The 26253-nt window shown below is 42.5% G+C and overlaps 1 protein-coding gene across 6 annotated transcripts in view; it reads right to left on the reverse strand.

Moving 5' to 3' along the window:
* The window catches only part of LOC131140056 (ryanodine receptor 3-like), a 137426-nt gene that overhangs the window by 82530 nt on the left and 28643 nt on the right, over positions 1-26253 (reverse strand). For 3 of the 6 annotated variants that reach the window (XM_078796120.1, XM_058090132.2, XM_058090131.2), the window contains exons 4-18: positions 22567-22671; positions 17185-17259; positions 16320-16398; positions 15838-15950; positions 14071-14170; positions 13667-13760; positions 11630-11704; positions 11067-11223; positions 9611-9775; positions 9241-9362; positions 8476-8656; positions 5773-5908; positions 4967-5062; positions 3422-3540; positions 3157-3290 (exon numbers count right to left, since the gene is read on the reverse strand). In XM_078796120.1, the coding sequence (XP_078652246.1) occupies positions 3157-3290; positions 3422-3540; positions 4967-5062; positions 5773-5908; positions 8476-8656; positions 9241-9362; positions 9611-9775; positions 11067-11223; positions 11630-11704; positions 13667-13760; positions 14071-14170; positions 15838-15950; positions 16320-16398; positions 17185-17259; positions 22567-22671 (1751 nt within the window). Of the gene's footprint in view, positions 1-3156; positions 3291-3421; positions 3541-4966; positions 5063-5772; positions 5909-8475; positions 8657-9240; positions 9363-9610; positions 9776-11066; positions 11224-11629; positions 11705-13666; positions 13761-14070; positions 14171-15837; positions 15951-16319; positions 16399-17184; positions 17260-17625; positions 17641-22103; positions 22125-22566; positions 22672-26253 lie in introns of all 6 variants that reach the window. The other 3 variants (XM_078796118.1, XM_078796117.1, XM_078796119.1) reach the window with 2 other exon arrangements.

The following is a 26253-nucleotide window of genomic DNA, read 5'->3' on the forward strand; positions in this document are numbered from 1 at the left end:
ATGCCAACGTTTCAGATAATGAGGTTTGCACATTTAGAAATGGGATGGCTCAAAACGCTCGGTGTGGTAAAAGGGCCCATTTGTGATGTCATTGAGGAGCGGATTTCCTTATATGGTTCATAGTTAGGAAGTGACCAATCACAGCGAAGTGGCCGTGGGGGGAATAAATTAAAACAGATCGTTTTGGCAGGAAGCACAAATAAAGGAAATACAGCTGGAATAGGTGCAGATTCTGGAAAATCTAAAAAAAGGGAGAGAACCCAAACAGGAGACTTCAGTGATAAAGGGGTTTTCAAGCTAGGCTTCTCATCAGCGTGATCGCTAGCCATGACTCCTGTTAGCTGAAATTTACCGTATGTGTTTGTTGAGTATACCAAGGGTGTCCAAAATGTTGCCAAAGGGCCATTTGACAAGACAAAAATTGTCCACTGAGCCAGTTCGCACCAATGCAATTTGCTGTACCGCCTTGTGTCACCAATAAGGTGTGCAGTGGCTCAAACTGCCTCCCTACTGGCTCGTGGTGGCCTGTAAAGGCAGCAAAAATTGAGTTTGGGTGGCAAGAAAATTTCAAAATGTTTCAAATCTTTGTCCACCCTGTGGAACCAAATGTCACAAACAATGCGCCTATTGGAATCCGATGGAATATAATGGAGCGAGCCAAGTTGCGTCAATGATGCTCGGAGTCCACTGGGCCCCGGCGCCAGTTCGCACCAAAGATTATGTGATTTGGCGCGTTTTCTGGGAGGGTTATTGTGTGTAGCTGCTCTATAAGAGCAACTCAATACAAAGGGTCCAACAATGAGCATAATCAGTCCCCTTTAACCCAGTTTCTTTTTAAAAGTTGCCGACAAAGAGAACCATGATCGTTCTAAAAGTCAGAATTAATTTTCAATACAATTCGATTTCATGATGATGTAACCTTACACGGGCTTCTTTGTTATCGCGCATGTGATTTATTACACACTAACTAAATAAAAGGAAAAAAGACATAGATAAAGGAAATATAGCTGGAATAGGCGCAGATTCTGGAAAATCTAAAAAGTTTTTTGTGAGGGTTATTGTGTGTATCTGCTCTATAGGAGCAACTCAATACAAAGGGCCGTAAAATGAGCATAATCGGTCCCCTTTAACCCAGTTTCTTTTTAAAAGACGCCAACAAAGAGAACCATGACAGTTCTAAAAGTCAGAATTAATTTTCAATACAATTCGATTTCATGATGATGTAACCTTACACGGGCTTCTTTGTTATCGCCCGTGTGATTTATTGCACACCAACTAAACAAAAGGAAAGAAAAACATAGATAAAGGAAATACAGCTGGAATAGGTGCAGATTCTGGAAAAATCTAAAAAGTTGTCTGTAAGGGTTATTGTGTGTAGCTGCTCTACAGGAGCAATTCAATATAAGGGTGGTAAAATGAGCATAATTGGTCCCCTTTAACTCAGTTTCTTTTTAACAGTTGCCGACAAAGAGAACCATGACAGTTTTAAAAGTCTGAATTAATTTTCAATACAATTCGATTTCATGATGATGTAACCTTACATGGGCTTCTTTGTTATCGCGCATGTGATTTATTACACACTAACTAAATAAAAGGAAAAAAGACATAGATAAAGGAAATATAGCTGGAATAGGTGCAAATTCTGGAAAAATCAAAAAAGTTGTCTGTAAGGGTTATTGTGTGTAGCTGCTCTACAGGAGCAATTCAATATAAAGGGTGGTAAAATGAGCATAATTGGTCCCCTTTAACTCAGTTTCTTTTTAACAGTTGCCGACAAAGAGAACCATGACAGTTTTAAAAGTCTGAATTAATTTTCAATACAATTCGATTTCATGATGATGTAACCTTACATGGGCTTCTTTGTTATCGCGCATGTGATTTATTACACACTAACTAAATAAAAGGAAAAAAGACATAGATAAAGGAAATATAGCTGGAATAGGCGCAGATTCTGGAAAATCTAAAAAGTTTTTTGTGAGGGTTATTGTGTGTATCTGCTCTATAGGAGCAACTCAATACAAAGGGCCGTAAAATGAGCATAATCGGTCCCCTTTAACCCAGTTTCTTTTTAAAAGATGCCAACAAAGAGAACCATGACAGTTCTAAAAGTCAGAATTAATTTTCAATACAATTCGATTTCATGATGATGTAACCTTACACGGGCTTCTTTGTTATCGCCCGTGTGATTTATTGCACACCAACTAAACAAAAGGAAAGAAAAACATAGATAAAGGAAATACAGCTGGAATAGGTGCAGATTCTGGAAAAATCTAAAAAGTTGTCTGTAAGGGTTATTGTGTGTAGCTGCTCTACAGGAGCAATTCAATATAAAGGGTGGTAAAATGAGCATAATTGGTCCCCTTTAACTCAGTTTCTTTTTAACAGTTGCCGACAAAGAGAACCATGACAGTTTTAAAAGTCTGAATTAATTTTCAATACAATTCGATTTCATGATGATGTAACCTTACATGGGCTTCTTTGTTATCGCGCATGTGATTTATTACACACTAACTAAATAAAAGGAAAAAAGACATAGATAAAGGAAATATAGCTGGAATAGGTGCAGATTCTGGAAAATCTAAAAAGTTTTTTGTGAGGGTTATTGTGTGTATCTGCTCTATAGGAGCAACTCAATACAAAGGGCCGTAAAATGAGCATAATCGGTCCCCTTTAACCCAGTTTCTTTTTAAAAGATGCCAACAAAGAGAACCATGACAGTTCTAAAAGTCTGAATTAATTTTCAATACAATTCGATTTCATGATGATGTAACCTTACACGGGCTTCTTTGTTATCGCGCATGTGATTTATTACACACTAACTAAATAAAAGGGAAAAAAGACAGCTTCCCTGATTACATTAATTAGCCATTTTAAAATGCATGAGCCAGCACAGAGTAAAATCAGCTTTGGAGCCTGGACAATATTAGTGTCCAATGACCCATTGGTGATGAAGTTAGTTAGTATTTCATCAATATGAATTATTTGGTAGCACTAAAATTACATTTGTTAACATTTTGTTTGATGATGTTCTGAAAGAATGTACAAAATATCAAGAAAATATCCATAAATCTCTGGGACAGGTCTGGTGCCAAATCCAAGATATTTGTTTTCATTTTTCACATACAAAAGTAGTTCCTGGGTAAATGGATTTCTAACCTTTGGACGTCATTGACCAGCTGGGTTTGCAGTAGCAGGTCTCTCTTGGGCAGCAAGTGATCACAAATGAGGTTTTGATTGGTTCGTACGGCAACGCCATTGCACACACACAGTGAGCAAAGCACATCAAGGATCTAAAGGTGGAGGTGTCGGAACCAAGGGAGGACAAAAGAGCAACAGTATTATGACAAGACCTTCCTTCTCGACCTCTGATATGCAGTATAAGGAAAAGATTATCAAGACTTGAAGTATCTGTGCTAATCACCTTGTGGTTACGTCCGTGTTTATACAGCAGCGATATGATGGACTTAATGTGTCCTCTCTGGATCATGTTGAGCGCCTCTGGGCTCTCAATCAGAATGCAATGCAGAACTTCCAGAATGCCTGCAAAGCCGCCGCATCATCCGTTAGTCAGTACAACTATAACTGGTGGTGCATCCTTTATGTTTACAGTGGAACTTTGGCTAGCGTCCTTTATTTGTTTGTTGGAAGCCCTGAGTCTAAACCAGGGGTCAGCAACCCACGGCTCCAGAGCCATATGTGGCTCTTCGACCTTGTTGTTGTGGCTCCCTTTTTTTTTTAACACCCGAAAATACGCATCTTTGTAATGAGTTTTTTTTTTTTTTTATCTGACTTTCTGTGAGACCCTGAATGAATCCTGGCTGATTTCTTTTTTTTTTAGATAGACTTTCTTTATTGTCATTGCACAATAACACAGCAGTAAAATTGGCAACGAAATGTTGTTGCCTGGCTCCCGTATAATAATAAATAATAAATAATAATGTGGAGAATAAATAGAATTATATATGTATAAATATATCAACAAATGTCCATATATATATATATATATATATATATATATATATATAGAATTCTGACTATGATTGGATGAGCTTTTTTTTGGAGTTTTAAATTCTGCCCGAACAGATGCCTTTCTCTTCTCTGCTTCTCTGGCTTACATTTATGCTTCGCATGTGGTAAGAAACAACAATTTGATGTATTCTGCTATTAAAACTGGTCAAATTAAGAAAGTTTAGTTTAGTTTAGTTTTTAAATTATGTTTTGCGGTTCCAGTCAATTTTTCTTTAGTGAGCATGGGGGTAAAATGGCTCCTTTGGTAGTAAAGGTTGCCGACCCCTGGTCTAACCGAATGTAATAATGTAAATCCAAATAATCAGTTCCAGAAAGCTAAAACTTGTTTAAATGCATGTAAATATTGTAGATATAATTGACGAATTAAATGGATAAACGAACATTTATTGAAGACATGACTTTTGACGACGATGTGGCACCAAGATCAACCACCAACTCCTTCCTGTTTTGACATGTTTCTTGAATTCAATAGTCATTCTCAAATTAAAGCCAATGAAAGCTGCAAGTGCTGGATTTTTTTTATATTATTGAATTCATGAATTAACTCATGGTGGACAATGGTGTTCTTATGGTGTCTCACCACCACAACGTGTCTTTGGGAACAGAATTCTTCAATGTCAGTCATTTGTATGCATTTAGAATTTTTTTAAGCATGTAAAACAATAATTGGAAAACTACAAAAACATGTTTTCCGTCAACCGCTGATGACAGGTGGTGTAACTCCCGGAATGCTAACAAGAAAGGGCAATATTTATACAGTCCATCTGTATTTTTAATATATAAAGACATGAGGGAGAGTTAGTTAACCAAAAAAAAAACCCTAACCAGGGCGGATGCTAACCAAGGTTCCACTGTATATTGCATAATTTTTTACAAGCTGGGCATTTTTTATTTAGGATGTTTAATAATGCACCTTACAAGGATGTGTTGAGCCTACCTGAAGAAGACTCCAATCTCTCCAGCTTGCTAACCAACCAATCCAAGCTGTTGGAGAACTGGGTGCAGTTGTTTCTGTTTCCTCTGATTAAGGCGGCTGCAAGGCATAAGAAAAGAGCACATGCTAATTGGGAAAAGGATTTCTTGTTTTCCAGCGTAGGCTTAAGTCAGACACTTGACCATTTCATTTGTGGTGGTGAAGAAAGCAGAGAAGCATGCAGAGAGCTTTGTGTGCACGAGCAAAAAGCAGGTTGACAGGAATGGACGGAGGCATTTTAAATCCACTTAATGCTGCACAGCAGCAGGTGTGGAGGAGGAGACGATGGGAATGAAAAAAAATGAGACATGTCTAGAACACTAATACAACCTTGTAGGTGAAACTTGTGTAAATACGGCTTGGAAAGACACAGGTGGGAGTGGGAAGCATTTTCAGGTTGACTGAGGTTGTCCTTAAAAATGCACTTTAAAAAAACACATCTTTGAATTTTCTGCACCTGCATATTTTATGTTAATGTTACTCAGAGAAGTCGAACAGTCGCCATCTTACAGGAGAACACCGGGGCCATGGGCCCATGTCAGGTCAGTGAATTTATGAGCTATCGCAGATCAGCGGAACATTTATGAATGTGCAAGTTGGCCTTTCTGAATCCTCACAACCTTAGAAATCAATCCCCAGTGTGCAGCGTCAGTAAGTGGGGGGTTAAATAGCATGTCAGCACAGCTCTATCCTGGCACAACCATTCATCACAGGAAGGAACGTGCATGTGTGTGTGCGTGTGTGTGTGTGTGTGTGTGTGTGCATGTTACCCAAAAGCTCATAGAGCAAGTTGAGAATGTCTTTCCACGCTGCTCCGGCCTCTGAACCGGCACACTCCCCAAAGTGGGCGACACTGTTGTAGACGTTCAGACGGTCTATGCAGTTGGACACCAGTGTGAGCATACCCTACGGAATAAACAATGTCACAATTTAAAAATTATAATTTAAGAGAACGTCAAAATGTGTACCCGAGTTCAATCCCACCCTCGGCCGTGCATGCGTGGGTTTTTCCCACATTCCAAAAACATGCTAGGTTAATTGGCGACTCCAAATTGTCCATAGGTATGAATGTGAGTGTGAATGGTTGTTTGTCTATATGTGCCCTGTGATTGGCTGGTGACCGGTCCAGGGTGTACCCCCGCCTCTCACCCCAAGACAGCTGGGATAGGCTCGTGATGGAAATAGATGGATGGATGGATTTCGGCTTCTCAGCTGTGAGGACTCACAAAGCATGTGGAGCTACATAGCGTCCGAGTGGTTAGCACGCAGGCCTCACAGCCAGGAGGCCCGAGTTCAATCCCACCCTCAGCCATCTCTGTGTGGAGTTTGCATGTTCTCTCTGTGCATGCGTGGGTTTTCTCCGGGTACTCCGGTTTCCTCCCACATTCCAAAAACATGCTAGGTTAATTAGCGACTCCAAATTGTCCATAGGTATGAATGTGAGTGTGAATGGTTGTTTGTCTATATGTGCCCTGTGATTGGCTGGCGACCAGTGTAGGCGGGTGTACCCCGCCTCTTGCCCGAAGACAGCTGGGATAGGCTCCAGCACCCCACGCGGTAGAAAATGAATGAATGAGTTCCCTTTTGTGTCATGGTGATTTATCCTACAAGGAAGCATCTCCAGTGATCAACTTTACTAATTGGGGGGGGGGGGGGGGGCAAAGTGAAACAAAATGGCTGATGATTTATAATGCCAGGAAAAAAAATCACGAGTCAGCTGTCCAGAATGACAAATTGACCTTGTGGGTATAATGTCAAAGTGTGGATCCAAATCACTAGGACTGGTAAACATGATAGAAAACAAGCGGATGAAATTGGCCTAATTGCTATATTGTATGCAAATATTTTTTTTTACAGATTGTGATAAAAGGATGTACTGCGTTTAATTGATTGTTTCTGTTAACGTCATTGCTTCTCCACCACTCGGCATGCAGCTGACATTTGGTAATTGATGACAGCAATTTGGGCTGGAGGCTCTGCACAAAGCCTTTGTGCATTCATGCAAGCCTCACAAATACTTAACACGCCATACTGTAGCTGCTGATGCCTTATAACACACTGCCTCCAGTCACACAAGATGCTACTGAAACTCACCAGAGAATACATTGTTTCAACTTTCACACACACACACACACACACACACACATTGTTCCCCTCTCTCATTTGTGCAACCGCTACCTAAAATTGCCCCAGCTGATTGGTGGCCTATTGGCTGCTTGCCCCTGCAAGTGAAACATGAAAGTCAAGCGCGGACTGCCTCTAGGTCACATGGTTACAACCCAGTAATACTTAATAAACGGTAGATTAGTGTAGAATGTACCTTGAGGGACAACATTATGTATCTATATGAGCCACCATTGTTTTGACCGCTTATCCTCATGAGGGTCAGGGGTGCTGGAGCCTATCCCAGCTGTCTTTAGGCAAAAGGCGGGGTACACCCTGGACTGGTGGCCAGCCAATCAGTGAAAAAGTGAAATGTATAATCTGTAATGCATAATCTACAATCACTACATTCGACATTAGCCACTTTCTCATTTAGTAGCATAATGAAGTGTGTCTCCACCCTCGGCCACCCTAGGTATGAATGTTCTGAACTCCTGTTTCACCGTTGATAGAGCAACTTCATATAGCTGCCGTCATGTTATTTGTTAGGGCAAAAACAATAGTCAACTAATGACAGCAGACGAGTGGTTATCGCGCAGGCCTCACAGATAGGAGACTCGGGTTCGATTCCACCCTTAACCACCTCTGTGTGGAGTTTGCACGTTCTCCCCGTGCATGCGTGGGTTTTCTCCGGGTACTCCGGTTTCCTCCCACATTCCAAAAACATGCTAGGTTAACTAGCGACTCCAAATTGTCCATAGGTATGAATGTGAGTGTGAATGGTTGTTTGTCTATATGTGACCTGTGATTGGCTGACCACCAGTCCAGGATGTACCCCGCATCTCGTCTGCAGACAACTAGGATAGGCTCCAGCATACCCCCGCAATCCGAGTGACGATAAGCGGCATCAAAAATGGATGGATGGATTCTGTTGGCTAGTTTGCACCACCATGTCGATCATTACATTACATCAGAGGTGGGCAAACTACGGCCTGGGGGCCACATCCGGCCCGCCAAGTGTTTAAATACGGCCCTGTGATTGGCTGAGTTTGCATGTTCTCCCCGTGCATGCGTGGGTTTTCTCCGGGTACTCCGGTTTCCTCCCACATTCCAAAAACATGCTAGGTTAATTAGCGACTCCAAATTGTCCATAGGTATGAATGTGAGTGTGAATGGTTGTTTGTCTATATGTGCCCTGTGATTGGGCTGGCGACCAGTCCAAGGTGTACCCCGCCTCTTGCCCAAAGACAGCTGGGATAGGCCCCAGCACCCCCGCGACCCTCGTGAGGAAAAAGCGGGAGAAAATGAATGAATGAATGAAGTGTGTCCAGATTTTTGACCTGAAACGTTTGTTTACAACATTTACTCACTTCCTGTTTGAAAAGATTTTGCCTATTTTTCAGCGAGCGTAGCTTGATTTGCCTCTCTTCGTGCTCCAACTCGGCATCAGGGAGCTGGAAATACGTGATGAGGTCATTGAGGGTTTGGAGCACCTCCTCGACGGGCAGAGCCACAAGTGCCTTGTTCTTCGCACCCAGACAATCCAGATCTCTGGAATGAGACACAAGGCGCAGAATGCTAATCATCCTCAGTTTACATACTTTCATTCATTAATGAGCCATCTACAACGTTATGTATTGGTATTGCCCACAGCTGCATCATCCTGAAATGTTGATTTCCGCTAGCTGGCTAAAAATAGCGCCAGTCGTATGAGTGGGAGGGGTGGGGGAGACGTGTGTGTCACCGCCTCAGGGGAGGCTGACACACTCACATGTTCCCACTATGAGTGCTTCCAAGTCAACACAGGGGACACAAGATGGGTGCTTTGATAGCAAAGAAAGGTAGTCAGAACATCCACTTGCTTCCTTCTCATTGCGGACCATATGTGGCCGTTTCCCAATTGGAAACGCATGAATGGACCACCGACTGAACTGTTAGAGGCTGCGGCACCCTGCGGCTTAATTCCACGTTGAATATGTTTACCCTCTGGAGGCACGTTACATCATGACTCGGAGCAGCGAGCAAGCGTTTGTGGGATGAATATGTGCGCTTTATCATCAATGACAGTACATTTGGCAACATGCTGTTGTGTGGAAAACTTGCATAGACTCAGCAGCAGAAGCACTCCGGCGTACCTGATGAATCGGTTAAAGAGGAGCGTGGTGTTGCGGATGATGCGCGCCGCTTGGGATTCTTCATGTTGACAGCGCTGCAGGGTCAAGCCGTCATCCATGTGACCTTCAGAATGAAGACACGCCTTAAGGAAGACAAAAGGAATGTTGTCACGATGAGGAAATCATTTCTCAATCGTGTCTCTATGCACCCGAAATGAGGGGAAGTGTGATATTGAGTCCAGGCTGCGATACAATCTAATAGACATTTTAATCAACGCATTACCCTGCACATATTTATCTTCTCTAAACAATCATTCATTTATTAATTTTGTTTGTTTCTGTCTCTGCCTTGCATTCTAATTTAAAGACACGCTTTTGTTACTGCACTCACTCGTCTCTTGAGAGGACCCAGGCGGGCAGATTTGACATCAGGTGCCTGGTAAGACAGCCACAGACTCGTGGCCACGTGCATGATGAAGCAGAGCGAGTCCCCATATTTAATCTCCGCTACTCCCATCCCCTCAATGTCACGCTTGGGGCTCTGCTCCAGCTTCTCCTGCACACGTGGATGAGAGAGAGAGAATAAACATGTCAAACATATACTGTGAGTATGCAGTCCAATTTAGTATACACTAGTATATACACTAGTACATACACTAGTATATACATATACCACATGTATTGGCACACTTTGCTTAATCAATAAATGATTGCTTTGGTGTCCTGGTGCAAACCTTTTAGGCTACCACTGATGGATGGATGGATGGATGGATGGATGCGTGGATGGATGGGTGGGTGGATGGATGGATGGATGGATAGATAGGTGCTGGAGCCTATCCCAGCTGTCACCAGCCAATCACACGGCACATATAGACAAACAACCATTCACACTCACATTCATACCTATGGATAATTTGGAGTCGCTAATTAACCTAGCATGTTTTTGGAATGTGGGAGGAAACCGGAGTACCCGGAGAAAACCCACGCATGCACGGGGAGAACATGCAAACTCAGCCAGTCACAGGGCCGTATTTAAACACTTGGCGGGCCGGATGTGGCCCCCAGGCCGTAGTTTGCCCACCCCGGATGTAATGTAATGATCGACATGGTGGTGCAAACTAGCCAACAGAATCCATCCATCCATTTTTGATGCCGCTTATCGTCGAGAGGCGAGAGGTGGGGGTACACCCTGGACTGGTGGCCAGCCAATCACAGGGCACATATAGACAAACAACCATTCACACTCACATTCATACTTATGGACAATTTGGAGTCGCTAATTAACCTAGCTTGTTTTTGGAATGTGGGAGGAAACCGGAGTACCCGGAGAAAACCCACGCATGCACAGGGAGAACATGCAACTCCACACAGAGATGGACGAGGATGGAATTGAACTCGGGTCTCTTAGCTGTGAGGCCTGCACGCAAACCACTGGTCCACCGTACAGCCACCCAACACACATGAAGAGTAACTTTAGTTACATGCCATCTTGAAATCCCACATAAAGGGTCACTAATTTGCTCACAATCACTGGCTGTATCTTAAATCTGATTACTCAGAGTAGAGTCCGATGGTGACTTCAGTCCGAGTGGGCAAGTTCAGCTACATTAACCTCCATGGCAAAGCTCTTTTCATTTTCATTGTCCTTGAAAAATGGTGATTTGCCAGTCCAAGGTGAGTGGGTGGTTAATTTGCAAATCGTTACTGGTGATCCTTGGTGACTGCTTCTCAGTGGAGCTTACTTAATGAGGAAGTGTGCAGTGTTGGCTCGTCTGTAACATGCGTCGCCTTGCAGAGGAGGAGTAAAAAAAAAAAAAACTAAAACATGCATGTTCGTGTGACCTTGCCTTAGAAGCTCTGAAGCAGAAGGCAGTCGCTATTGTGTCCGACCTGTCACGGTCCTGCAGCACCAAGCCATGGTCCTCGGTCATTGCTAGGTAGTGGCCGGTGGTCAGGTGGCGTAATCGGAAGGGCTGACCCCAGCGGATGTGGCTGCCGCTCCAACTACATCATTACACGTGCACATAAAAAACATACCACTCATATAAGTAGGATAGTTGGATTTTTTTTTTTTTCAAGCCCTGACAACCTAATATCCGCTAATTAGTTGATCTGTGTATTGCTGCTGGCTGTTAATTATCAAAAGTGCGATGCAATTAAGTGGAATAATTTGCAAATGGCTAAAAACATTTGACTAATTATGCTGTTTAATCATATTTCCACCCACGTATGGTCATAACCGTGACGTGGAAACTGAACTACGAGTCAGGGGAAAGAAAAGAGACATTAAAAAATGTGCAGTGTTAAAGTAACCTTTGGCTTTGGAAGGACAGATGTGTCCATAGATTTAAAAAAACAGTAAAAAGAAGACATATTGGATAAAAATCATGTTAAGTGGTTCAGAACCGACCTGATCCGGAGTGGCTCCAGCCTCCACAAAGATCTAGCCTTGGCACCAGCTTTACCTGTCTCGTAGTTGACGATCCTGTGAAGCAAGACATGAGAGTCAAGGTCATCTGGGCTATAGTAAACAAAAACAGTCGATCAATGGGGGAGTGTTTTGACACATAAAGCTATGAACAATAAGTATACATTGACTGGGCGAATAGAGCTCAAAGAGAGACGCATACGTCCGAGATAAGACGCAGCCATAATCACAATCAGTGAATGGAAACAAAGGCTTGGCTCATTACTCCGAGTGACATGTCTGCGCGTCTTTGAAAGAAATGCACGAGGCTCGGTCCTTTTGTGAGATTCCAAGGGCACACAATGAAGAGAAGCCAAAAATGGAAATTACTATTCAATCCTGCCCTTCCACATTTGCCATGCTACGTTCTAAAAACAGACTCAGTGTGTGTGTGTGTGTGTGTGTGTGTGTGTGCCTCGCATACGTACAACGTACACTGAAAAGGCAATCATATCAGGACATTATTCCACACTGAACTCATTCAAGCATGCTTTTAAAGGAAAAGTGCACTTTTTTTTAATCCACAATCCTTAAGTGAGACTTGAACAGTGCGTTTCAAAGATATAAAAACAGGTAAAACTGGGACGCAACTATGAAAAAACCTCCAAAAACCGCTGCATTTACATCATATATTCATTTTCTACCATGGGCTACACCCTGGACTGGTCACCAGCCAATCACAGGGCCGTATTTAAACACTTGGCGGGCCGGATGTGGCCCCCGAGCCGTAGTTTGCCCACCACTGATGTAATGTAATGATCGACATGGTGGTGCAAACTAGCCAACAGAATCCATCCATCCATTTTTGATGTCACTCGGGTTGCGGGGGTATGCTGGAGCCTACCCTAGTTGTCTCCAGGCGAGAGGCGGGGTACACCCAATCACAGGGCCGTATTTAAACACTTGGCGGGCCGGATGTGGCCCCTGAGCCGTAGTTTGCCCACCCCTGATGTAATGTAATGATCGACATGGTGGTGCAAACTAGCCAACAGAATCCATCCATCCATTTCTGATGCCGCTTCTCGTCACTCGGGTATGCTGGAGCCTATCCTAGTTGTCTCCAGGCGAGAGGCGGGGTACACCCTGGACTGGCCTCATATAAACAAACAACCATTCACACTCACATTCATACCTATGGACAATTTGGAGTCGCCAATTAACCTAGCATGTTTTTGGAATGTGGGAGGAAACCGGAGTACCCGGAGAAAACCCACGCATGCAAACTCCACAGGGTGGAATTGAACTCGGATCTCCCAGCTGTGAGCCTGTATGTGCTAACCACTTGGTCCACCGTGCAGCCCTGTATTTACATCATGTTATGCCATAAAGCTATACTTCACTGACAGATTGACACCTCGACACACCACACCCGATAGATGCTAGCCAGCTAGCAACAAGCTGACCAAAAGGTAATGCTACATATGTGAGTTTGGTTTTGAATTTGCTACATGGTTGCAGCATGTGTATAAAATGAAAAAATGTTTTTGGAGGTTTTTGAAGTGTTTTAATTGCAGGTTTTGTAGGCAGAATTGGTATGTCCCATTACGTGCATTTTTTAGCTGTCTTTTTTTATCTCTTTTTATATCCTTATAACGCACAGAACAGAGAAAAACATGTCTGTTCCAGTCTCACTTCAGGATTGTGGGTGATGAGCAAAATTCCACCCAAAAATGGGACCAGAAAAAAATCCACTGATCTAATGATGGTCAAGAGACTAAGTGGGCTGCCCCGATTATTTTGTCTATATAGAGTATCCAGGACCAAGTCTGCAGCTTTGACCCACTTCAAACTCTTTGTGCCACTTTTTTTTCTCTACATCATCAGCCTTTTCTGTGTCACCAAACAACTATCCTGGATATAAAAATAAAAATGCATCCTTATTTTGGTCCCGAGTGTTGTGCATCTCTTCACCGCCACATGTATGTGACCCAGACACTGCGTCTATATCCAAGTGATTTATCACCTAGTCGTATTTCGTACCTCTGCTGCTCCTCACTCTGGTCTGACCCCGGGATGGTCACCACCTCATCATGCCCATGAAACAGTCGCATCACATGGCCGCCCAATAGGTAGCCTATAACAGAAATATACTTATTACTGCTTCAGTGTGATAAGCCACAACATACTGTTAAAAAAAAATATATAATCAAAACCAAAGTTCAATACAGTTCATTTGTATGACGAATTTTTAATAATAACAATTCAAATCCAACCATTTTTGATTGCTTTTTCTCATTTTAGATGATATTATTTTTGCAATTCCCACTATTGTCACAGGTAGTCGGAGCAGGCTAGCTCAGACAACTGCAATTTTCTTTAGACGACTGCAAAATTGCAAAAGAAGTAAAAGAAGATAAGTGAGATGTTTTGGCTCGGCTCTCTACCTTCCTCTATGTTGCTGCCGGAGCAGATTGGGTGGACGTTCCACAGTGTCTGCATGAAAGAGGCGTCCACCTGGATGTTGCCGTTGGAGATTGATAAGTGCTGTAGGACACAAGATTGCAAAGTGTTTATACTCATCTTGTGCAGCCAAATAAGAGACAAAGGGAGTTCATGGTGGCATGATTCAATGACAGAACATAGAAATATAAGTCAAGTATTTAGTACATCACATCCCCATTAAATCCATCTTTTCTATCCAATCTGAAAGGGTCAGATTTTGGATACAGCTCTTGTATTGCTCTATGTCATTTTTCATGAATCTGGGGTGACAGAGCCTTCTCCATAACTGCCCCCCACCCTCTGGAACTCTTTGCCCCATTCACTCCGTGCTTGCCCTGACATTCCCAGTTTCAAAAAACAACAAAAAACCCGCTTTTACTCATGTTTTAACTGTGTATAAATGAATCAATGTTGTATTTTAACGTATCTTTCACTCTGTTTTTATTCAACTCCATTTTTCTGTAAAGTGTCTTTGAGTATTTTTAAAATAAAAGGTATTATTATTATTTATTATTATGAGCTGAATTAAAAAGGCCTATCTTTATCAGATATTGTTCACAGTTCTGTCTGAACCTGTGTTACCTTATGTATCAAGATGCTGATGAGTCAGCATGATTAATGTACAGATATGAATACAATAAAAAGCCAGTCCAAAATATGCAGCTTTCCTGTACTGGGAGGGGGTCAGACCATCAGTCAGTATCTGGTGTTACCAGCATTTGCCTGAAATACACACACTAATTGAGAGGCACCAATGTTAGACCAAAGGCTGGCTGACACCACGGACAGATTGACAATAATAAATGGAAGGCAATAATACACAGTGGAAGGTCAGACCCCTTTTCTGTGGATCACTGGGTGTGTTTTCATGGTTTTAAGTGTACAGTGCTATGAATGTGGTGTGGAACAAAGCCTCGCTGAGGGAGATGACAAGGTTGTGACAAGGATGATAACAGCACCGGCCTCAACCTCCTTTAAAAAGCCACTGACGGCAGTCGGAATACATCACAACAATATGCTAATCCTGCAAAGACGACATTTCCAGTCCACGTCGGTGCAGGTTGTCATGTGATGTGACGTTTGCAGCACACTTTACTACGTAATTTTATGAACACATACACTAAATCAAGGGGTGGGCAAACTACGGCCCGGGGGCCACATCCGGCCCGCAAAGTGTTTAAATATGGCACGCCCGTTCTTTCCAAGGTATTTCATTGAAACTTAATATACAACCTTGCAACCTTTTGATGGTTTTGGTAGCTTTTTTTTTTTATCAATTTGGTTATTTGACATGGTGTGCTGTTTACAAAGTGCTCCTGAAAAAAAGACACAAGCATATATAGAAGTTTGCATGGCACTTTCACAGATACAATAATTCCAAATGGACTGTTAGAATTCATTCATTCATTCATTTTCTACCGCTTTTCCTCACGAGGGTCGCGGGGGGTGCTGGAGCCTATCCCAGCTGTCTTCAGGCGAGAGGCGGGGTACAACCTGAACTGGTGGCCAGCCAATCACAGGGCACATATAGACAAACAACCATTCACACTCACACCCTGATCTGCGTGCTAACCACTCGACCACCGTGCCGCCCGACAGTTAGAATTATATGTCAAATATATAGTCAATTTTGTTAAATCAAGTCAAAAAGTTTGTCCCCCCCCTGCACTAAACCAATACGAAAATCCACATAAAGCAAAAAAACTTACGAGATAGCGCTCGGAGGACACGCTGACGAGGATGAGGTCATCACCAATGCGTACCTTCTCTCCTTCTGATCTCTGTTTGGAAGCCGGGTGGATTGTCCACCAACAAGCCTCACCTACGGTGACAAACACACATATATATATATATATATATAACTTGGAACACTTCATCATTTATGAAAACAAAAAATGTGAAAAGACTGGAAAAACATAACAAATTCAAAAAGTGGCCGAACCAAGCATCAAGATCGGACCTGACTATAAAATGTGTAATCAGCTTTTCCTAAAGAAATACACCAGCATTCCACAGGGAATATTAACAGTGATGATAAAGAGGCGCGTACTGAAATGTACTCAAGCAAAGATAGATAAGGAACAGGAGGAGGTGCAGAGAGAGTGAGAGAGATAATCTGTGGAGGTTAAAAAAAAAAAAACTAATGAAGCTTAGCCCTCCCCCCGCCTCCTTTTTTTTTTTTTTTTTTTACCTGTTGAGTCCTCCTGCAGGCCGACGTCAAATGATAGCTTATCAGTCTGTGACCTTGACGTCTTCAAGCAGGCCAGGTACTGTGGTCAACGCACACATACAAACACACACACACACATTAAATTAACCGAGTTGTCGCATGTGACATCAACACTGATTGTGAATGCTGAAATTGCCCATATGTATTTCAATGTATTTTACATTTGGTAATGGTAATGGTAATGGTAATGGTTTTATTTCATTTGAACATGCATCAGATTACAATTGAATGCATCACATAATCAGTTCACAGTTCCACATGTCCAAAAGGAGTAGGAAGAAGCAAAGCTTATTAAATCCTACCCCTCCATCTGGTACTTTTACAATCAGTAACTGTTACATTTGTTCACTTCCTGCTTTCCTAATATAGTTTAAGTTTTTTTTGTTTTTCTTTTTTCACGTTCATCCTTGTATTTAGCAAACATCAACTGCTTGTATTGTTTCTTGAATTGGCTCATCGTTGTGCATTGTTTGAGGTCCTTACTCAATCCATTCTATAGTTTGATTCCACATACTGAAATGCTATGGCTTTTTAACGTAGTCCTAGCATAGAAGTGTTTCAAATTAAATTTTTCCCTGAGATCATATTTCTCCTATTGGTTATTTTTAGCCAGTTTAAGTATTTGTGATTTTAGAAATAAGGAATTAGTATGTTCTCTGTCGGCGGCATTATGAATTATCCTTACTGGCCTTTTTTGCAGTACATTTAGTGAGTGAAAATTGCTTTTTTTAATTTTACATTTAATACAGAGTAAGGGTTTTAATTACAATTGTGGATTTGTGGCATTATTAACAGTAGTCCTTGCCTGGGGCCTGCAAGTCCTTACCATGGAACTGAACGAGTGCCGAAGCAGGATAGCATGTCCGTAGAGTAGAGTCTTATGGCCGCCACTCTGCGCTGCCTGAAACATAATTCAAACATATACATCATTATGTAAATTACTAATTAATCATCGACAAGTCTCCCTCCAAAGACTGCAATATTCGACTTCAACAAGGACCTTCTCACACACAAAGCCGGCCTCATGCTGGGCGCACATATCTTATGGAAAGGTTTTCCTCCCCTTGAGATATGTGCAGGAATACAGGGGTCATCTTTCCAGCAATCCAGCAAAAGGAATGTGGGAAGGATGCTCAACGACCAGTCAGTCATTGTCCACATCAGAAGGGAATGGCTCCACCCGATTATGGCGTTAGGATGCAGGAAGGGTACGGCTGATATTTGAAGTGTTGCTGTTTTTTTGTTTTTGTTTTACTTATTTACTCACCTTCCTTATGAGCCTCTAGGAAGCATTAAGGTAAGACAAGAGTGTTTTCATTATTCTAAGTCTTGTCGTCTCGACCAATATATTTATTGTTGTCAATAAGTAGATGTTAAAGAGTGAGTAAGAAAACGCTCAATGGTATTACGTAATACCATTTGCACCACATCACAAAAAATGAAACTAAGACCATGACATAAATGCTACAAAACTAATGTTAACTGTGTCACTGTGAGTGTTCGCAATACAATATATGGACAAATTTGACCCCCTAGGAATTTGGGAGGTTGGAGGTCAATTTGTGGTTTGTGCATTGGCGTACAGAAGGTCCTTCCTAAAACTGTTCACAAGGTTATGCATTGAATTGTCTAAAATATCAAACAAATAAGTTCACTAAATTGCTGAAATAGGGTTTCCCGTTACTTTTGTCCATATACTGTAGTATAGTATTTGTTGATATCATTTCTACCATGCACCGCCTGACTTACTCTGTTCTGTATATACTGCATATGCACCGCCACTGGCTAACCAGGAACGACAGCCAGCCTGTGATTTGATGCAGTTGCTGTGCAGACTGCAGCAACTGCAGACTTCTCGGCTTCCCGTGTGCTGTTGGCTAGCCGCTACAGCTGCTGGCTGAGGTATACTGAGCTTAATGCACTGAGGCACATACAGCTGCAATCCCCACAACCAATAAAACCTGAGTCTCCTCTACCCACTGTGAGGCAGTCGGCTATACAGATGGAGCCACAGTGAGAGCGTTCAAGGCTCACATCAGTAAGAACCCGCTGTAGCGATTACTGAAATGAGAAAATGCATCACCCGTGGCTAAATGAAACATAAAGGTAAAGATATAGCAACATGGATGGTCTACTGCGGGGGTCTCAAACTAAATTTACTTGGGGGGCCACTGGAGCTCGGGTCTGGGTGAGACTGGGCCGCATCAGGTTTTCCAAAAAAAAAAACGCATTTATTAAAAACAAAAAAATTAAACAAACTTCGCTTTGGTTCCAATTTTCTACAAGAAAAGCTCTGATAAAACATTCCACGGTTCTCAAATATCTTATTTGTCTACACAAAATAAGATGAAAAATAAATAAACAAATCAAGAATAAAGAAAATCAATCAATCAGTAATAAATAAATAAATATAATAATAATCATAAAAACGGCAAATAATAAAAACGTAAGAAACCACATATAGTTGGTGGGTAGACAAATTATTTTTTTCAGATTAAAATGAACAAAGCATTATTAGAGCCCCGTAGACATGACAAAACACGACTATAGTCACATTTATACTTTTTTATTTACAACATATTGCGCAACTGCAGGGTCTTGAGACACATGCTAACTCGCAAACTAGAGAGCTAGCGACCTAAACGGTAGCCTTCAAGTTATTTCCCTTAAACTTAAATAGCCAAAAACGTACCACTTCCACACGGATAGGGAGGATAACTACGTATTAACAGTTATTTAACCTTTAACATGAACATTAATCAAACGGAATAATTTTTTCTGGGTACATGATACCATACAGCATCCATATCAAACTAGCGCGGGGCTGCACTAACATTAAACTTTCATATCAAGGCGGGGGCCTCAAACTAGTGTCCTGCGGGCCACATTTGGCCCGCGGGCCGCTTGTTTGAGACCCCTGGTCTGCTGTATGATGCCACGCAGATAGTGAAATATTCATTTAATGCTGTGACATTAGCAGACCCCCCTTCGAGGTGTAGATGTCGTGCACCTGTTTGTATTTTCAGACAAACCGCTGTGGTCGAGAAGGAGCCAAAAACAGAGCAAAGAAGGTGGTGCACATTAGATATCTCCAGGGTAGTGCTGTCTCTTTGATGGACTGATCTAATCCAGCTGCTGGATATCTGGCCCTGCAAAGTTGGCATGCACTACCAACTGGTGTGTTATCTTTGCGGTTCATGTTGGTTCCCACTGTGTCTCCTGGCTAAAACAGACCCGACTGGCAATTTGCTTCAGGCAGCCTCTATTGATAAGTCCATCTGTTCCAAGTCGCATTGATTTCAGCGTCTCGGCCGAGACATATTCAACCTCCAGCTTCTCTTTAATGACGCTTCCTTTTGACATTTCAGTGAAAGCAAAGAATGAAGAAGAGGCAGACAACATTGATAATAAAATGCATGGGTGGAAACAAAGCATTGAATAACACAGGGCAAATTGCAACCAAGCGTCCTAAAAATGACCATTTAGCTGGTTATTATTTGCAACTCCATACATAAAGCTGATTCAAGTGACATAATGAGTATTTTTTTCCAATTTAGTGTAAATAAAAAAGTCATTGGGAAAGAGGAAAAACTCATGTAAACGTGGCTAGTGTTAATAATGGGCTGAAACTGAGATTTTCACAATGCAAATGAATGCAAAATCTGCAGGTGTTGCATACAAATGTAATTATACTGTATAGAAAAATACTGTATAGGATGCTATGTTGGCTAGCTGAAGCATTATAGTCCACATCATTCTATCCGAGCACTCACATCATTTTAGTTTTAACTAAAACTGACAAGTTTTAACAGCCTTAAAAAGGTACGCTGTAAAAGGACTAACCCTGGACTAGTGCTCCAAAAAAACTCTAATTGAGCGTTACCTCAGTTTTTAATATTTTGAGCTGCCTATTCCCAACGCTGCGGACGATTATTCCCTGCAGGCCCCCCCCCCCTTGAGAAGAAGCGGAACCGATGGTGTCGCCTGCTCACAAGGCAGTCCCTTGCAGCTCTGACACATCCATTTATCTCAGACGTCAAGGCCATGAATACGAGCCGATAAACAGAGGATTTATTGGAATCCTCAACATAATTAGTCATGTGATATTAAGAAGTGGAAAAAAAAAGCTAAAAAGCTGAGATGACATCATCGGTCCTTATTTTAGATCCGAGTGCTTCCTTGCATCATCTCATAGCGTTGAGTCACTGTGAGTCAAAAGACGACACCGTGACCAATGTAACGTTTGACGTGGAGAGAACGACATACAACTAAATGATACAGCTTGAACATCCAAGAGGATCCCCTGAGGACATGACTCATGTTAGCCTGACGTAAATCCAACATCAAAACGAAGGGAACTATCTGAGAGGAACCTTAATCTCTGTCTTTGTCCGGTTGGTGGATGTTCCAATCCAATCCAATCCACTTTTCCAATTTATATAGCATATTTTATAGTGGTATTTTCTAGTGGTTAGCGAGCAGACCTCACAGCTAGGAGACCAGGGTTCAATTCCACCCCTCGGCCATCTCTGTGTGGAGTTTGCATGTTCTCCCCGTGCATGCGTGGGTTTTCTCCGGGTACTCCGGTTTCCTCCCACATTCCAAAAACATGCTAGGTTAATTAGCGACTCCAAATTGTCCATAGGTATGAATGTGAGTGTGAATAGTTGTTTGTTTATATGTGCCCTGTGATTGGCTGGCCACCAGTCCAGGGTGTACCCCGCCTCTCGCCCGAAGACAGCTGGGATAGGCTCCAGCACCCCCGCGGCCCTCGTGAGGAAAAAGCGGTAGAAAATGAATGAATTAATGAATATTAAAATATTAAAAACAGGCAGCACGGCGGTCTAGTGGTTAGCGCGCAGACCTCACAGCTAGGAGACCACGGTTCAATTCCACCCTCGGCCATCTCTGTGTGGAGTTTGCATGTTCTCCCCGTGCATGCGTGGGTTTTCCCCGGGTACTCCGGTTTCCTCCCACATTCCAAAAACATGCTAGGTTAATTAGCGACTCCAAATTGTCCATAGGTATGAATGTGAGTGTGAATGGTTGTTTGTCTATATGTGGCTGGCTGGCGACCAGTCCAGGGTGTACCCCGCATAGACAGCTGGGATAGGCTCCAGCATCCCCCGCGACACTCGTGAGGAAAAAGCGGTAGAAAATGAATGAATGAATAAAGTATAGAAGGGTTTAGATTCTGTTCCACAGATGGCGCTAATGCACACAAAAGCTGCTTGCCAACCGCTAATAAACAACAGAAGAAGAAAAACACCACGAAGAAGAACGCACCCTGACAACTTTCCGTTTGAGCGAGTACAAGATACCTGAACTGGAATGGGGAAAGGAATATTCCATCCCTGTTCAATTCTTTCCGTTTGAGCAAATAAACCAAATTCAATTGGAATATTTGGGTCCATATATTCATGACTATTAAACATAATATTTGCAAATGATGATTAATCAATGTTAACTATAAAAAGTGATATTGGATAATTCCTCACGGCACATCTGACGGTTTCTCAAGGTACACTAGTGTGCCGCGGTACAGTGGTTGAAAATCACTGATATACAAGTACCCACCCAGGGAATATTAAAACACATATCATCACATGCATAAACTACAACGCCAACTATTTATGGCATCACACAAGTCTTTGGGTGTCATTGGGTTCAAATAGGACTTGTGGACTATTCCACTGCGTCATGCATTAGGGATGAGAATGGGAATGGTTTGAGCGGTGAACATACCCATCGATCCGGCCCGCGTGTCTATCATGTAGAAGATGTAGATTAAACAGAAAATAAAAAAAGATGGGATAAAAACACATCAATGAGAGAGCAATGTTAAGATTAATTCCACACTAATGATGACAAATTCACCTTGTATTGATTATTTGTGAACCTAAACCTCCAGCTTGTCCGTTATTTGTCTTAAAGCAGCGAGTAATGAACCTTTTTGTCAGAAGAGTTTGTTCCTCCCATAGAAAACTGTGGCGCTAAATTAGACCACTGCGTCTCCTTTGTCCTCATTCATATTCATGCAGGCGAGGACCTCTTGGCAACCGGGGTCCCCTAGTCACCGCAGTGGGCTTATTTAGCCCATTAATCTCTACACCTGAAACAGGCGAGCTGCACACTACACGCTCTTCTCAGATACCTACACAGGCTGGAGTGGAAAATGTGTGGCGTTTTCCGTTTCCGTGTCACTCACCCCTTCACTGTTCTGTCCGCTTTTAGCCAGCATCTCCTGCAGGGCTCGAACCGACAGGGACTGTTCCAGCACAAAGGTACAGATGCACAGGTCTGGAGGAACATACTGCAGCAATAGAAGAAGGAGTTACAAATAAAAGAAGAAAATCTGTCATATCAAATTATGAATGATTATAGGTGGGCGGCACGGTGGTCTAGTGGTTAGCGCGCAGACCTCACAGACCTCACAGACCTCAATTCCACCCTCGGTTATCTCTGTGTGGAGTTTGCATGTTCTCCCCGTGCATGTGTGAGTTTTTTTCCGGGTACTCCGGTTTCCTCCCACATTCCAAAAACATGCTAGGTTAATTAGCGACTCCAAAATTGTCCATAGGTATGAATGTGAGTGTGAATGGTTGTTTGTCTATACAGTGAAGAAAATAAGTATTTGAACACCCTGCTATTTTGCTATTTCTCCCACTTAGAAATCATGGAGGGGTCTGAAATTTTCATCGTAGGTGCATGTCCACTGTGAGAGAGATAAACTAAAAAGAAAAATCCAGAAATCACAATGCATGATTTTTTAACAATTTATTTGTGTGATACAGCTGCTAATAAGTATTTGAACACCTGTGTATCATCTAGAATTCTGACCCTGAAAGACCTGTTAGTCTGCCCATTAGAAGTCCACCTGCACTCCATGTATCATCCTGAATCAGATGCACCTGTTTGAGGTCGTTAGCTGCATAAAGACACCTGTCCACCCCATACAATCAGTAAGACTTTAACTTGTAACATGGCGAAGACCAAAGAGCTGTCCAAAGACACCAGAGACAAAATTGTACACCTCCACAAGGCTGGAAAGGGCTACGGAGCAATTACCAAGCAGCTTGGTGAAAAAAGGTCCACTGTTGGAGCTATCATTAGAAAATGGAAGAAGCTAAACATGACGGTCAATCTCAATCGGAGTGGAGCCCCATGCAAGATATCACCTCGTGGGGTCTCAATGATTCTAAGAAAGGTGAGGAATCAGCCCAGAACTACACGACAGGACTTGGTCAATGACCTGAAAAGAGCTGGGACCACCGTTTCCAAGGTTACTGTAGGTAATACACTAAGACGTCATGATGTGAAATCATGCATGGCACGAAAGGTTCCCCTGCTTAAACCAGCACATGTCAAGGCCCGTCTTAAGTTTGCATATGACCATTTGGATGATACAGAGGAGTCATGGGAGAAAGTCTTATGGTCAGATGAGACCAAAATAGAACTTTTTGGTCATAATTCCAATAAGCGTGTTTGGAGGAAGAAGAATGAAGAGTACAATCCGAAGAACACCATCCCTACTGTGAAGCATGGGGGTGGTAGCATCATGCTTTGGGGGTGTTTTTCTGCACATGGGACAGGACGAGTGCACTGCATTAAAGAGAGGATGACTGGGGCCGTGTATTGTGAGATTTTGGGGAACAACCTCCTTCCCTCTGTCAGAGCATTGAAGATGGGTCGTGGCTGGGTCTTCCAACACGACAACGACCCGAAGCACACAGCCAGGAAAACCAAGGAGTGGCTCCGTAAGAAGCATATCAAGGTTCTAGCATGGCCCAGCCAGTCTCCAGACCTGAACCCAATCGAAAATCTTTGGAGGGAGCTCAAACTCCGTGTTTCTCAGCGACAGCCCAGAAACCTGACTGATCTAGAGAAGATCTGTGTGGAGGAGTGGGCCAAGATCCCTCCTGCAGTGTGTGCAAACCTGGTGAAAAACTACAGGAAACGTTTGACCTCTGTAATAGCAAACAAAGGCTACTGTACCAAATATTAACATTCATTTTCTCAGGTGTTCAAATACTTATTAGCAGCTGTATCACACAAATAAATTGTTAAAAAATCATGCATTGTGATTTCTGGATTTTTCTTTTTAGTTTATCTCTCTCACAGTGGACATGCACCTACGATGAAAATTTCAGACCCCTCCATGATTTCTAAGTGGGAGAAATAGCAAAATAGCAGGGTGTTCAAATACTTATTTTCTTCACTGTATGTGCCCTGTGATTGGCTGGCCACCAGTCCAGGATGTACCCCGCCTCTCGCCCGAAGACAGCTGGGATAGGCTCCAGCACCCCTCGTGAGGATAAGCGGTAAAAAAAATGAATGAATTAATGAAAAATGATGCACGATGGAAGAGTGCTTAGAGCGCAGGCCTCACAGCTAGGAGACCTGAGTTCAATTCCACCCTCGGCTATCTCTGTGTGGAGTTTGCATGTTCTCCCCGTGCATGTGTGAGTTTTTTTCCGGGTACTCCGGTTTCCTCCCACATTCCAAAAACATGCTAGGTTAATTAGCGACTCCAAAATTGTCCATAGGTATGAATGTGAGTGTGAATGGTTGTTTGTCTATATGTGCCCTGTGATTGGCTGGCCACCAGTCCAGGGTGTACCCCGCCTCTCGCCCGAAGACAGCTGGGATAGGCTCCAGCACCCCCGCGACCCTCGTGAGGAAAAAGCGGTAGAAAATGAATGAATGAATGACTATAGGTAGGGTTAACTCAATGCCCAAGATTGAGTCCACAAGAATGAGACGATTTTAACATCAATTTTAAGATAAGTACAAAAAATATGACTCAAAATACAAACTTTTTTTTTATTAGTCAAAAAACAATGACGTTTCGTTTTAAATGTTTAAATGCGCTAAAACTGTCACTGTCAACATTTTTTGGGACCAAGTAAACCGCATATGTTCAATGCAATGTACCGACCTGTTATTGTATACTTATCACTGACAAATGATGATTTTCAAATGTCTATATTCCTTCATTTCTGAATACAAAATTATGTTTTGGTGTTAAAATACAGCACCGCCGCTGTTTGATATGTTTTTAAACATTGGCATGCCCAGTGTGGCATATTAAGTGTCTTCTTCAAGACATTAAACAGCTTTTCTTGTATGCAAAAATATAATTTATTTTTGTTTCTGTATCTAAAATGTCTCTCCTTGGTGTAAACATTGCCCCCCTCCCTCTGGATCCATCTTCTTCTGCAAGATAGAACCATTTTCAGTATTTGTGCATACATATAACTCCACAAAATTATTCATTCATTTTCTACCGCTTTTCCTCACAAGGGTCGCGGGGGTGCTGGAGCCTATCCCAGCTGTCTTTGGGCGAGAGGCGGGGTACACCCTGGACTGGTGGCCAGCCAATCACAGGGCACATATAGACAAACAACCATTCACACTCACATTCATACCTATGGATAATTTGGAGTCGCTAATTAACCTAGCATGTTTTTGGAATGTGGGAGGAAACCGGAGTACTTGGAGAAAACCCACAAAAAACTCCACACAGAGACGGTTGAGGGTGGAATTGAACCCTGGTCTCCTAGCTGTGAGGTCTGCGTGCTAAACACTCGACCGCCGTGCAGCCCTCCACAAAATTATGTTGTAGAAAAAACAATACAATAAGACAATTGCATTAAAAGTGTTACATATAATAGATAGTATAATAAAACATACGTATCACATGACTGCATGATAAAAATAATGTCATAAAAATAATCTCTGAGGAGAAATCAAAGTAAATGGCCGGATGGGAAGCAATTCAGCCCCACCCTCCATGGTCCCTGTGGGTGATTAACAGGCAACCTTTGTGCCCTCCATGCACTGCTCAACTGCCCTGGGAGAGTGAGGCGGTAAAATGAAGGTCCGCAGGAGCCGG

Source organism: Doryrhamphus excisus, linkage group LG14 (assembly GCF_037039965.1).
Source record: "Doryrhamphus excisus strain RoL-2023G ecotype Guam linkage group LG14, RoL_Dexc_Guam_v1.1, whole genome shotgun sequence".
Taxonomy (NCBI): domain Eukaryota; kingdom Metazoa; phylum Chordata; class Actinopteri; order Syngnathiformes; family Syngnathidae; genus Doryrhamphus; species Doryrhamphus excisus.